We start from the raw sequence: 13,501 nt of genomic DNA on the forward strand, positions 1-13,501 counted from the left end.
TAAAGCTGGATCCAAAGCTTGCATTCTATACAAAAACAAATTCCAAATGGAGTAAAGACAAATGTAAAAAACACTAAAAACAAAAACCAAGAATAAAATGCTAAGCCATTCTAGAAGACTACACATGCCACCCAGGGGAGAAGACCTTAATCAATACAGAATACTTTGAAATTCTTATATGTCCATATTTTTAACAATAATGTAAGGTTTTGAATGGAAAAAGGTAAATTGACAAATTACAGTTTGGAGAAAATCTGCAAATAATATGATGAAGTGTTTACATATAATGTAGAAAGAACACATAATTTTTTTAAAAAGGGGCACATATAAGCAAAATGTTAATAAAAAATGAAGCGGATGAAAAATAAAAATGAGTAAAAATTTAAAATGTGAATAAAAAGATGCAAATATGCAATTCACCTTAAGAGTGAAATCCAAATGGCTTGATTTTCTATGGAAAAAGTACTTACTGATATTAGTGGTCAATAGATAACTTATAAGAGTTGCAAAAACAGTTTGCAACCAATGGTAGAAAGGCTTAATATATGTAATATACAACAATCTCCTATGGACTAAATAAAAAGATAAAAAGGCAAATACTATAGAAACAGGGACATAAATGTAAAAACATAAAAATATGAATATTTGTGGTAGACAGAATTCTAAGATGGCCCCCATGATCTTTGCCCCTGGGTTACTCCCATGATAAAGCTACATTTACAGAGCAAAGGGAGTTTGTGGAAGTAATTAAGGTTACTAACCAATAGACCTTAACATACAGAAGTTATCTAGGTGGCCTACTTTAGGCACATGAGCCCTTTTAAGTAGAGTTTTCTCTGGTTGTTAGAAGAGAAAACACAGAATCAGGTATGAGAAGGATCTGATGAATCTCTGTTAACTTTGAAAATGGCAGGGGAGTAGTGTTACATACAAGGACTAGAGAGTAACCTCTAAAAGCTGAGAAGAACCTCTGGCTAACAGCCAGCAAGGAAAGAGACCTCGATCCAACCTCCAATTGTAAAATTTGAAATTCGGCCAACAACATGAATGAGCTTGGAAGTGAATTCTTCTCCAGATCATTTAGTTAAGAGCCCAGCCCAACACACACCTTCATTTCAGCCTTAGCGGACACTAAACAGAGGGACCAGTCAAGCCTGCTTGAAGTTCTAACCTACATAAATATGAGATAATAAATGGGTATTGTTCTAAGCTGCTCAATTTGTAGTAACTTGTTATACATCAAACAAAAACCTAATGCAAAAGGTAATTGAGTTATAAATGAAATCCAAATAACTGAAGAACATATGAAAAGTTATATAGATTTACAGGAATCAGGAAAATGTAAATAAAATAATATGGAGAAATCACTGTACACACTACCAGTCTTTTTTTTCTATTTAAAAAAAAAAAAAGCTACAGCAGCTACTGCTAGTGGGTATAAAGGGTAAGGGTATTTTTATACTGTACCTTTGCTGATGAAAACATAAATTGTTCCAGCCTCTTTTGGGAATACTCATTAAAATTTTTTAAATCTGCATCTGTCTCAACCCAGCAATCCTACTACAAGGAATCTATTCCATAGAAGTGAAACCATCATAGTCATGAATATATGCCCAGGCACGATTAACATAATAGTGAAAATCTGGTAGCAAAGTAAATGCGCAACAATTATGGAAAAAGTTTAAGACCTCATCATCATCATATTCATCATTAAAAAGAAGGAAAAAACAGCTATAAGATAGATGTGGAGGAATTTCCACCACGTATTATTGGATGAGAAAAGATGCAGAGGATATGTATTACCTCATTTATTTAAAGCAAACAGACCCACCAAAAAAAAACTCATTTGTATAAGATTGTGTATTTTAAGGAATGTAAAAGAAACCTATGTATGTACAGACTCGTAAGTTGCTCAAAATACACACTGAATTTTAAAAGCAAGTTGTGGAGAACATGTAGAATAAGATAAAACTCCTGTGTACACGTATTTGTATGCACATGAATAGACGTACATATATCACGTTATTCTTACAAGGGCTGTGGGAGTGAAATGTAGTGGTGGGATGTGATGAGTTCTGCTATTGTGTGTCTTCATTACTTATTTAATGCTCTTTTCTGTTGCTCTTTAAGTTTTTAATTACTTAGGTAATTTCTATGGCCAACATGAGGCTCAAACTTAGGACCCCAAGATCAAGAGTTGCATGATCTTCCAATTGAGCCAGCCAGGCATCCCCTTGTGTTGCCCTTTTAATTAATTGTATTGATTTAGATTGTGTCATTTTTTATGTATTTATTTTTATTTTTTAAAGATTCATTTACTTATTTATTCATGAGAGACACAGAGAGAGAGAGGCAGAGACACAGGCAGAGGGAGAAGCAGGCTCTATGCAGGGAGCCCGACGTGGGACTCGATCCCAGGACTACAGGATCACAAGCGCCGAAGGCGGCGGCTAAACCGCTGAGGCACCCCAGCTGCCCATGTGTCACTTTTTACATCTGAGAAACATCATCTCCTTTCCCTTTGCTTATCCTTAGCACTTCCCTCTAATATTCTGTATTTTTAAACCTATATATTATTCGTTGTTTTCCCCAACTAAATCGTAAGCCACATCAGGTAAAGGATTTTGTCTGTTTGCTGTTGAACGCCAGCACCTGGATGGCCTGGCACATAGCAGGTACTCGAATATTGAGGAAAGTAATGTTTTATGTATAACTTCTTCTTTAGGGCTACTCTTAATGTTCATTTTAAGACCTTACTTCTCCTAAATACCTCATATTCTAGAAGTTATCAGGAGTGTGACAGAAAAACATGACAGGAAGTCTGAATTCAGGGAGGGAATAATTATTATTTGTTGGATGCTTATTACCGCCCAGCATTTTATGTTTTGTATCTATTACCTCAAATCAATCGACCAGGCAGATTTATAATCTTTTCATAGATGAGAAGCCAACTCAAGAGTTAGCTTGACTAGTTTCACTGACATTAAATGTCCTGTATCCAGGCCAAAATCCTGTTCTTTCCTTTGTGCTGTACAGATCTTAAAAGAATCGTGTTTTGATCATTAAAAAAGAGATAATAGTTCTTACATAATACACAGGTTTAGCATTGAGAATTGAACATTCTATACACACAACTCACTTAATGATTTAAGTCATCTGATTGTTCTATATAAATAGTCTGTGTCTAACTTGTTGACTAGGTTACTTCTGAAGCGATTAAGCTCTTCAACCCAGGCGGCAAGCCACCGGGGCCCTGGCAGAGTGGTAGCAGCAAGCCAAGACAACACAGAGCTCTTCCTGGGACAGTTAATAAATATTTAGATAATTATCATCGACTGTTCAAAACAAAAAAGCAGCCCTGAAACCGTCCTGAGGGATTTGTCCTAGATTCTTCAAATTTAAGGCAAGCTCCCCAGAGGAATGCCTTTCTTGACAATCTTCTGCTGGGAGGAGCTTCATACTTCTTCGGGTAAAAAAGCAGCCAGTTTGGAAGAACAGGACTGAGGGTCACAAGGAAAGGGTGCTGGACTTGACCTGGACCCAAGACAGTCCTGGCAGGTTGAGGTTTCGGACTGCAGAGCTGCCCCGCAGGGGATCAAAAGCCACTGGGGTGGTGGTCAGAAGGTTGGGGAAAGAAAGGGCACTATTACCGGGTTCAGACACATCTCATTTCCCCCCAACGTGCTCTGCTCAATTCCAACACAGGCAGGCCTGAAGTGTGCAGCAGCAGGAGGGTGGTGTCTTTGGCATTCTGTTGCCACCTTCCAGGTGACGTCCAAATTCCTCCCTAATTAGGGTGCAGACCTCAATCTTAGGATCAACTTCACAGATCTAAATACATTTGAGATTGGCTAGGGACTGGCAGAGATGATTTTTTTTTTTTTTGTCTTTGAAGATCTGGATAGATTTAAGAGTTTTGAAAATGTGCTGATTACTCAACCAACAGTTATTGAGCACTTTTTATATGGTAAGGCTAAGTGGACTGTAAGAAAAACAAATGAGGAGTTCATGGACACTGAAGCAAACACATAATCCTAAACTGTTATAGTTTGTTAGGTGACAGTGAGCAATACTTAATATGTAAAATCTGAGTTGAGGATGGCGTAGAATGAAGGCATTCATAAAAAGACTCATCACAACCTGCTCCCTAAACCACAAAAAGTCCACAAGATTTTGAAAGATAATATATAAAATAAACACATCTTCCTTGCTAGTCTTTGCACTTCCAAAATAATTTTTAAAAATCACACAAAATAAAGTTTGGGTTTATCTGCAGAGGCAAGCTATATGTGCCTTGCATACATCAAGAACACAAAACTGTGTGGATCTCTTTCAATTTCAAAAGTAAAATCATTTCTGCTTCCAGAAAGCAATGATGTTCCTAAAGAGAAAAAAAATCTGCTTGCAGGGCTTATTTTTTTCTAATTGGAATCATTAGAAGTGCATTCCCAAATTGTCTTGTTTGTTTAAAAAGGCTGACCAAAATGAATAAAAGCAAGCTTGAATGTTTTAGAGCTGGGAGAAAGCTCAATTTTCCTTTCTTCTGACCCTGAGATCTACAAGGAGACTGAACAGGCACTGTTTCACTGAAAAACAAAGTTTCCACTTAAATGAATTAAGTAGTATTTTAGCAGAAAGTGTGTACTTTCAAAACTCCTGAATGGCAATCGGCAGAATCTAACCCTAAGGCTGATAGCTCTAAGGGGACATTGCTAATTAAATTTATATGGCACTTATTAATTTTAACAATCATACTAGTCTCCATGTTGACCCGCTAACTATGTACAAATATACTGCTTTTTCAGGCAGTCCAAATACAGAGACATTTACCAGTTGTCTAACAAAGCAGTTGAGTACTGTATCAGGAATGTTTTTCATAAATGATTGTCAAAAGATGTGAGAACAATGATTTTTTTCATACACATTGAATGAAATTATTCCCACAGAACATCTGAAATATATGGGCTCAAAAGTCTAGAAAAATACGCAAATATATTTTTAAATGCTTTTGAGAGCATAGTCAAAATCACTCAAAATGGAACTCATCCTACAAAAATGATTCTCCAATCTTTTCATGAGATAATCACTTGGCCACATAAGAACATTTCTTTCATGTCTTCATTCTGACATGCAAATGGTGTAACATACCTGGGCGTGTATTAATATGGCTTCCTAAAATATAATAAAAACTATGTTGTCTGACATTTTACCAGGGGGCCCTAGGACACTTTTGATGTAAAAAATTTTAATTTAGGTAACAGGGACCAATGACAAGCCAGAATTGGAACCATTCACTTTTGTAGGTCAAAAGATCTCAGAGGTCATTGTTGTAGGCCATTAAACGAGAAAGGAAGACAATGAGTGGTGAGTCCAGATTACAGGGCTGGCGACTTTTCCTTCTTGGTGTGGTGCTTCTTTGCCACACACTCACCCAAAGTAAACTTTCTGAGATTTCTTTTGCTTTAAGGTAAATTAACCTTGTTTATTTATGAAATGTTACTGCCTTGGTCCCACTTCTATCAGAAGTAGCTAGATGTCAGTATACTTTAACATTTCAACACGTCTAAATCACAAGCTGCTTGCTTTTACAACTTACACTTAACATAAAATTTTGCTTTCCAGGGCACTTGGGTGGCTCAGTTGGTTACATATCCAACTTGATTTCTGCTCAGGTCATGATCTCAGGGTCCTCTGAGATCATCGGGGATCCTCTGCGCTCAGCGGGGAGTCTGAGACCCTTTCCCTCGGCCCCTCCTCCACTCTCTCTTGCTCTCAAGTAAATAAATCTTTTAAAAATCTTTTTTGCTTTCCATGCAGTTTTTTTAATTAAAGAAAGTTTTTCAGTTTGGGAAATTTCATTTGTGAATGATGGGTTTCTCTTACCATTACCCTTAATTTGATGCTATTATATGAGGTAATTCAAAAATATCTTTGGTTTGAGGTTGGAGATTAGAAAGCTGGTCTATATACTGGATCTTATGAGGGCATGTAAAACTTTGGCACATAAATGAACAATACTAATTCTAGTACTCCAAGTGCTATTTAACAGATGTTTTACTGTGGGTTCTCCTTTACATTACTGGATTAATTACCTCTTTAAAGAGGCACACAGGAAAAGTCAATGTGGAGTTAGCATCTGGACTAGCCTTCAATGTAAGGTGAATGGCTAAATCATCAAGGACAAGAACATTTTCTACAAAATAGGCCCTTCCTGTTAACAGGATATTGCAGATTTTGTTCACTCAAATAGATCTTTCAAGTCTGACTGAGGCCACCATTACCTTCGGTCTAATTAAACAGATAAGATTAAGAAAGGGCTTTAGGTTGTAGGATCTTAGTGAAACAAAGGGAGTCATTCTCTGTATGGTGGATTTTGAACTGTTTGGTTTTGAAAGCATACAAAATATACTAAATTAAAATTTGTGTTCTGGAAAATATGGATTCCAATTTTCAGACCTGCAGGTCTGTGCTTCCCCATAAAACTGGAGTGTCCCGATCATTGTAAGCAACAGGTGTAACTAAGAAGTAACAAGTGGAGGGATGCTTCATGGTTACTGTTTCAATTAAATGATGCTTCCAGATCCTTAGGTGTTCCGGGGGACTACCCTTCTTTGCCACACTCTCACCCAAGGTTCCAGAACAACTCCAAGGCCCCTCAAAACTTCGGTGATGGTCTTGGGAAACCCAATGCAGATCAGAATATCACTCTGGGTACCCCAGTGGGTCCACCAAAGTATGAAATTTTAGCATTCTCCTACCTTCTGAACTAGACTACTCTAAAATCATTCCAGCAAATGTCTCAATTCTCATTAAAAGGGACAAAAGGGATATCTCTGACACAACTAAAAAATGTGTACATGCTAAAAAAAATAACACTCATTACTACAGCAGCATACAAAACATCAAGGAACAGCAGATAGTTTCAAGGACACTCAGATTACACATAACATTATGGCTTCAGATTGGAACACAGATTGTGAGTTATGGGCAGAGAAAGCCTTTGAAAAATAATGTTGATTTGAAGAAGGGGAAGGGGAAGGCTTATGTTTAGTCTGTTAAGTAGCCAAAAAACTCCAAAGATATTAAATTTATATGTGTATAATTTTTAAAAAATATGTAATTGAACACTTGAAAAAATATACATGTCCCTGAAAATATCACTGACCCAATCTTATGGGGTATTTTAATTTTATTGGCTTTCCAAAGGTTCAAACTCTATAATGATAAATTTCTCTACCTTCCTCACAATCAATAACTAGGACTGGGTCATTACTTTGAACTCACATCTACTTTTTCTAATATCCCTTAATTTCTCTGCATGCCTCTTCTACCCGCCCCCACCAAAAAAACAAAACAAAACAAAACAAACAAAATCAAGATGTATTAAAATATTTTAACTGCAAATCCACTAGGTTCCAAAATATTTCAATTCATGAGACACCTATAGCACATTATCTATATTTGTACACTTTATTTAAAAACAAATAATACACTTAGAGCCACCAAAAAAAAATAATTAGCTTATCCATACCCTGAATTTACAAAAGAAACTTCTTGCACCACAAAAATTAGCATTTGGATTAATTTACATTAATTGGTATTATAACTAAATTTAAAAATACCTGAAGATCAAACAGTCTGGTCCAGGGCTCACCAGTTAGGGGGGTGGGGAATTGAGGGTATGGAGAAAAGAAGTTACTGAGGAATCTGAACTGATGATGCCCTGAAGTCAGCTCTAGTAAACTGAAGTTGAAAAGACATAAAGTAACCAGTAGATTTCAGGATTACAAAGAAGTGGTTCCTCCTAAAAACAGATATTAGATCATATAGTTGGAATGGGTGTAGGGACACTTCTTAATTTGGATTGAAAAAAAGTGTGTGGAGAGGGGGGTTGTTATTTGTTTCTCACAAGAGGCAAACTTCAGCCAAACAATGAGAAGAAAGTAGGAAGGGGGGCATGTGGTAGACCGAAGGCTTTCTGACTGCTGATAATACCGAATTTAGCAGATCTGTACAAGTCAACTAAAATACCATTCTCTGAGACATTTTCAGAAAGGAGCTACCAACCAGGGAAAAATCATTCTACATTAACAAGGCACTCACTGGTTCACAGCCTGTTAAAAATCCAGGCAGACATTAAAGTTAATCTAAATTAAAATGAACTTTCTAATTTGCATCAAAAGGATGACAAGCATGTGGTCCCAGTTAAATCAAATCTAAAGCTGGATTAGCAAAGATCCAGAAAATTCTGACCCCTAAGCACCACTTCAGGAATACTCCTATAATAAGTAAGTGGAATCTAGGGATCTCTATTTGGCCTAAATTTGGTTTTTTTTTCTTAAGATTAAGAACAGAAACAAAAATGGAACAAAAGCAAAAAACAAAACTGATGCAATCTGTTAAATACTTTGTCAATCTGATGTCCCTGACACTGACATGGAGGTCCAGCTGGATGATGGATATGGCCAATTAAACTTTCAGTGCTGAAAGTAAAAATGATTCAAATCATTTATGGAGGCCTGTCCTTTGTTTTTAAAGAGGAACATGTTTCCTGGACCTTCCCCTTAAAGGAACTTCTGGAATTGATACATTTCACAAAAATATACATATAATTTCTGTCAGCTACTACTTTTGTACAACCTTAATCCCAGTGTCAAACACATAAAGTACTACAATTATATAAATAACTAGACAAATAACATGGTAACAAAGGCAACTTCTGAGTAAATAAAATTAATGATTATGTACTTAATAGCCTTGAAATAGCTTTCAAAGAATAAAGCAAGCTGAAGAAAACTGTACTTAGAGCTCTTTTTCTTTGTAACTTCAATAACAGTTTGGCTCTTGGTTGAAAATATCACATATACCAACCACAGATTAACTATATCCACTCACTATCAACCTTAATGATAAATTTTAAGCAGTTCTTTCAAAAGAAAACCAAAACTCTATTAAGTCTTTCAATCTGATTTGTGACATCTTAGTTCAATATAACTTAAATGACAAAGCCTGAGAAAAGCACCAACATAGATTTTTAAATTGCATCCAATCATCATTTCAGATGTCATAAAGATTTGCTTTAGTTAAAATGGCAGCAATGACAAAGAGGTAGATATGAAAGATGTCATTTAAACACTACTCTTAGGTGGTATTTTAACTTTTAACTAGTTCAGGTATCTAAAAATAATTTTTACTAGCTGAATCTTCATCACATAAGAATTTCATGGCATGCTTTGAAGGGAAATATATGAAGTACTAAAAAAGAGGGCCTTTAGAAAGTACATTTTTAAAAAAATTAATTTACTTAGCCAACATTTGATGAGATCCCATAATTTTGGTGAACCGAGTTTCTCCTTTTACCTGAACTTGACTATAGTGAAAGAATAGTTATTTTCCTCTCTACTGAAATTTCTAGGAATTCACATTCAAAATCCTTGGAAAGTACATGTGGTGCTCAGAAGAGCACAAAGACAACGCATGAAATGTCCCCTGAAATCCTAGAAGTTGAGCAGATACACTGAAGACACTGATGGTCACAAATCAGGACCGTCACAGATTGGCAAACACACACCCACACATACACACACACACACACACACACACACACACACACTTTCTCTCTCATAGCCCCCCGCCCCCCCAACTCAATCCTCATCCTCACTGTAAGGCTGCATTTGTATTTTATTTTAAAGGCACCTCTCATTCTCTAGCTATTGCCTTCTTGATGATATCTGTTTTGTTAAAAATCCTGAATGTTCAATGGAAATAGTTCAGTACTGAGAATGGAATATTTTTCAATTCACATTTGAATAGCCAGGTTTTCTTACATTCAGATTTTAATAAACTAGAATGACAGTCTTTAAAACAAGCATGCTAGCCTATAATGAATATAGTATATACAGTAATTTAAACATTTAGAACTATATATTATACTGCAAAAGCAAACAGCACAACACTCATCATACTCATCATTACCTGCGGTGTACACTATCTCTAAAAACGAAAATACAAAACAGTAAAATGCACCTATGGTTTATATATATGTGTGTGTGTGTGTGTATGTGTGCGTACACACACACATACACACACACATATATGAAGTCTATATATATTATATATATTCCTACAATATATATAATATATATTTATAAAATATACATACATTTTAGACATTTTCAAATAAATCTTTATCATTATCTCCAAAACAAATTTATAGCAAGAATACTGAAGGAATGAGAGTCAGATAAACAAAAAATTTTTCACAAAGTTCATTATCAGTGATGCAGCATAATTTCCCCCTTTTAGTCCTAACTAAAATGATTATAAAAGCTAAATACTTTGCATAACTAATCTGTTTAATGGCAAAAATTGCTAAACTTGTTCAATAGAAAAATACTGAAGGTCATTATATCACTTATGTTAAATATATGTCTAGGGTTCGAGTAGCAAATGAGCTCCATATGACAGTTGGGTTTTGAGAAGGGTGCTGCAAGCTCCCAGAGATGTATCCATAGCATATGAAAATAAGGCAGGGACCCACATCTCCTGCGGATTTTCAGACTATCCCAATACGTTTCATCCAAAATATTTACAAACCAAATGCTATGAAAGCATTTCAATGACTGTTTGAATCTTGAATTTGTTCGTTTTGCGGATTTCTGTTAAATTTTCAATAGGCTGGGAGGAAAATCAGACCCATGTTTATGCTTCTGGCTGGTTGGAAGACAGCTTTGGCTCATTTCTAGGCTGGGATTATACAGTGCTAGTGGAGAAGAATCTGTTTCTGTGTATAGTCTCCAATGGCATGGCATTGGCTTGCTAAAGAACTTTCAACAGTTCCATCATTTGCACTATGGTCTACGTATCTCATGGTCATTTTCCACTCACTAACAGAAAAATTTCAACCATGAGGTATAAAATGAAGGGAAAGAGAATGTCTTGGTTTTGCGAATTTCAGTGACATTAAGTAAAGCAGGCACTGAAGACCTTGGGAGGTAATTAAAGCAGTAACTGGTAGAACAATAGCTTAAACCATCATAAATATGCCAAGTAAGGGCACCTGACTGAATTTTCCAGTATCCTTCTATAAATGTTAGGTTAGCAACACCATTTTTTCACTCAGAACCAAAAGAGGAATGCACCAAATAAAATGTGGAATTTTGTATCTGCATGGGAATAATATAAACATTCACCTGGTAGCCCAAGTCCAGGTCAATTCATTTGATTATACAAAGGAGTCCCTTGAGCCCATTGTTAACCAAAGCACAGATGAAATGACAAGGTTGCTGTGTCAAAATATTAAAGCATATCTGTATATCGATCAGGCAAATCCAGCACACATCTTTAAAGAAAATTTGCCTGTATACTGCAAAACTCTAGAGGCAGAAAAGCAGAAATTTTAAAGAAAAACTGTCAATTACTATCCATATCACCACCAGAATACATCTTCAAGAAGTAGATACACATGTTATCAGAAGTGTCATTGATATGACAATGGAATATGTAGGGAGAGGAATGTAGGAATTATATTAAAAGATTAAATTCTTTATGGATATGGATTTAAAGGTGAGGAACTATTATACATACATTTTGCTGAAAATTTGGGCATTAGTAATTTATTTCTCATTTCTACATTGGTCTCTGACATTTGGGGTAAACAAGAGAGTGTGAAGACAAGTGAGACAGCTGTAGGGATGATGTCTATATATTCAGTCCAAAGAGTGGGGTTATGGGAATCCCAAGACATGTAGGTCACAGGATAGGTGAGCTCAGGGAAGCCTGGTCCTTTATGACAATATTCTCCAGAAATGATATTGATATATTGCCTATTAAAATACTCTGGGTTTTCCAATTAAGGAATGGAAGAGAAGTAGGGGAAGGGAAAGAGAACGAGAACTCTTTAGCCAAAGTTATGCACCAAACTCTTCCATCCAGATTTCCAGATTCCACTTATTGAATATATTAATGGAGGACTTCTGGGGTACAAAAGAGTTGCTTTATTTAGTCCAGCAAAGACAGCTGCCTGACATTAACCAAACCCTTTGGGTTGTTAAAACATAATAATTTTAAACTGTTTTTGGTAGATGTCAGATAATTTGAACATGAGAGACAAAGAGCAAGAGGTCATCTGAAGCATGGTTTGTGGGTTTTGACCAATGTGAGTACTCACAGATAACTTCCAACTTTTCAACCACTGAAAGGTCTGATTTCATCGATAGGAGATAACCATTCTGGTACTATAAATATCACATGAATAAAGTGAATTTTAAAATTAACAGAGAGTATTATAAAGATATGCCCTGCCTGCCCTTAAAAATAAACAGAATCTCAAACTTGAATAAGTTAAACCCATTAGTAAAAGCAGACTCTATCAACTATTCATAACGGTGACTGTTTTTGACAGCTAAACTTTACAATGGTACCAAATCTATTTTCAAAAATGTAATACAATATAGAAATCTGCTTACAAACTAAATATTTGTTTAGTATTTCTGAATAATAATATATTTAACATATTATTGCATTTCTTTTTTTTTCCCCTAATAGGTAAAATGCTTTGCCAGGTGCTTTATGTGCACAGATGAAAGGAGAGCTAAATTAAAAACTCATTTTAACACTGCCTGGTCATTACGCACATAGGGGTTAGTACAGCAGATATGGTAAAGATTACTGTTTTGACTACCTAATGTGTTTAACAAGATTCTCAGGGGAGAGCTAGGTCTAAATTTCTGTTCTTCCTCTACTCATTCCCAGTCATCAAGCTTTTTAATTATCCCTTATAGCATGCCCTATTTACTCAATAGGGACAAGCTAAACTTATGTTCGCTCAGGCCTGCCTAGCGAATTAGAACAACCTCAGAAATAAAAGCTCCTATTTGGGGGAAAATTTGAAACAGTTTTCAGGCTCACAGATTCAGCTGAGCTTGCAGCAACCTGAACAAACCTTAGTTTTAGAAAACAGTATACGAATTGCAAAACTATACTTTAACAAATGTTCTCTGTGCTCCTTCAGCAGAACAAAAGGGCAGGAAAGGTTGATTCTTGCCCTGGTCTTCTGTATCTCTTTTGTGCAGTTGATTATTTATAAAGAGCTAGAAGGTGAAGATGATGCATTGTGTCATACAAAGACTTTAGCCAGTGCATCAGCCCCAGCACTGGCTATATAGCATTTGGATGGATGGAAAGCTACATCATGAATTGATTCTTCAAACTTTTTCCGATGAGCTGTGAACTCTTGGATACATGTCTTACTTTCTAGGTTCCATAAACGTATTGAACAGTCATGACCTGCATCAAAAGGAAAAAAAAAAGAAAAGAAATTGAAAGGAAATATTACATTAACATGAAAATAACAAGGATAAATAAGTAATCCATAGTTGATGTACTTACTGCCAGACATCAAGTACAAGCCATTAGGGTCAACTGCTAGACTTGTAACAGCTTCTAGATGGGCTACCATGGAGTGGATGAGTTTGCCTTTGGAAAAAAGAGATTATTGCTC

At 35.9% G+C, this 13,501-nt stretch overlaps 1 protein-coding gene across 4 annotated transcripts in view; it reads right to left on the reverse strand.

The window, feature by feature from the left end:
- Positions 1-7,361: 7,361 nt before the first annotated feature.
- The window catches only part of STRN (striatin), a 94,809-nt gene continuing 88,669 nt past the window's right edge, over positions 7,362-13,501 (reverse strand). For all 4 annotated transcript variants that reach the window (XM_055327091.1, XM_055327092.1, XM_055327093.1 and 1 more), the window contains 2 exons: positions 13,390-13,476; positions 7,362-13,287 (listed from right to left, as the gene is read on the reverse strand). In XM_055327091.1, coding sequence (XP_055183066.1) covers positions 13,118-13,287; positions 13,390-13,476 — 257 coding nt within the window. In that variant the 3' untranslated portion in view covers positions 7,362-13,117. The remainder of the gene's footprint in view (positions 13,288-13,389; positions 13,477-13,501) is intronic.

The sequence above is a fragment of the Nyctereutes procyonoides genome, unplaced genomic scaffold (assembly GCF_905146905.1).
Source record: "Nyctereutes procyonoides isolate TBG_1078 unplaced genomic scaffold, NYPRO_anot_genome, whole genome shotgun sequence".
In the NCBI taxonomy this organism is placed as follows: Eukaryota; Metazoa; Chordata; class Mammalia; order Carnivora; family Canidae; genus Nyctereutes; species Nyctereutes procyonoides.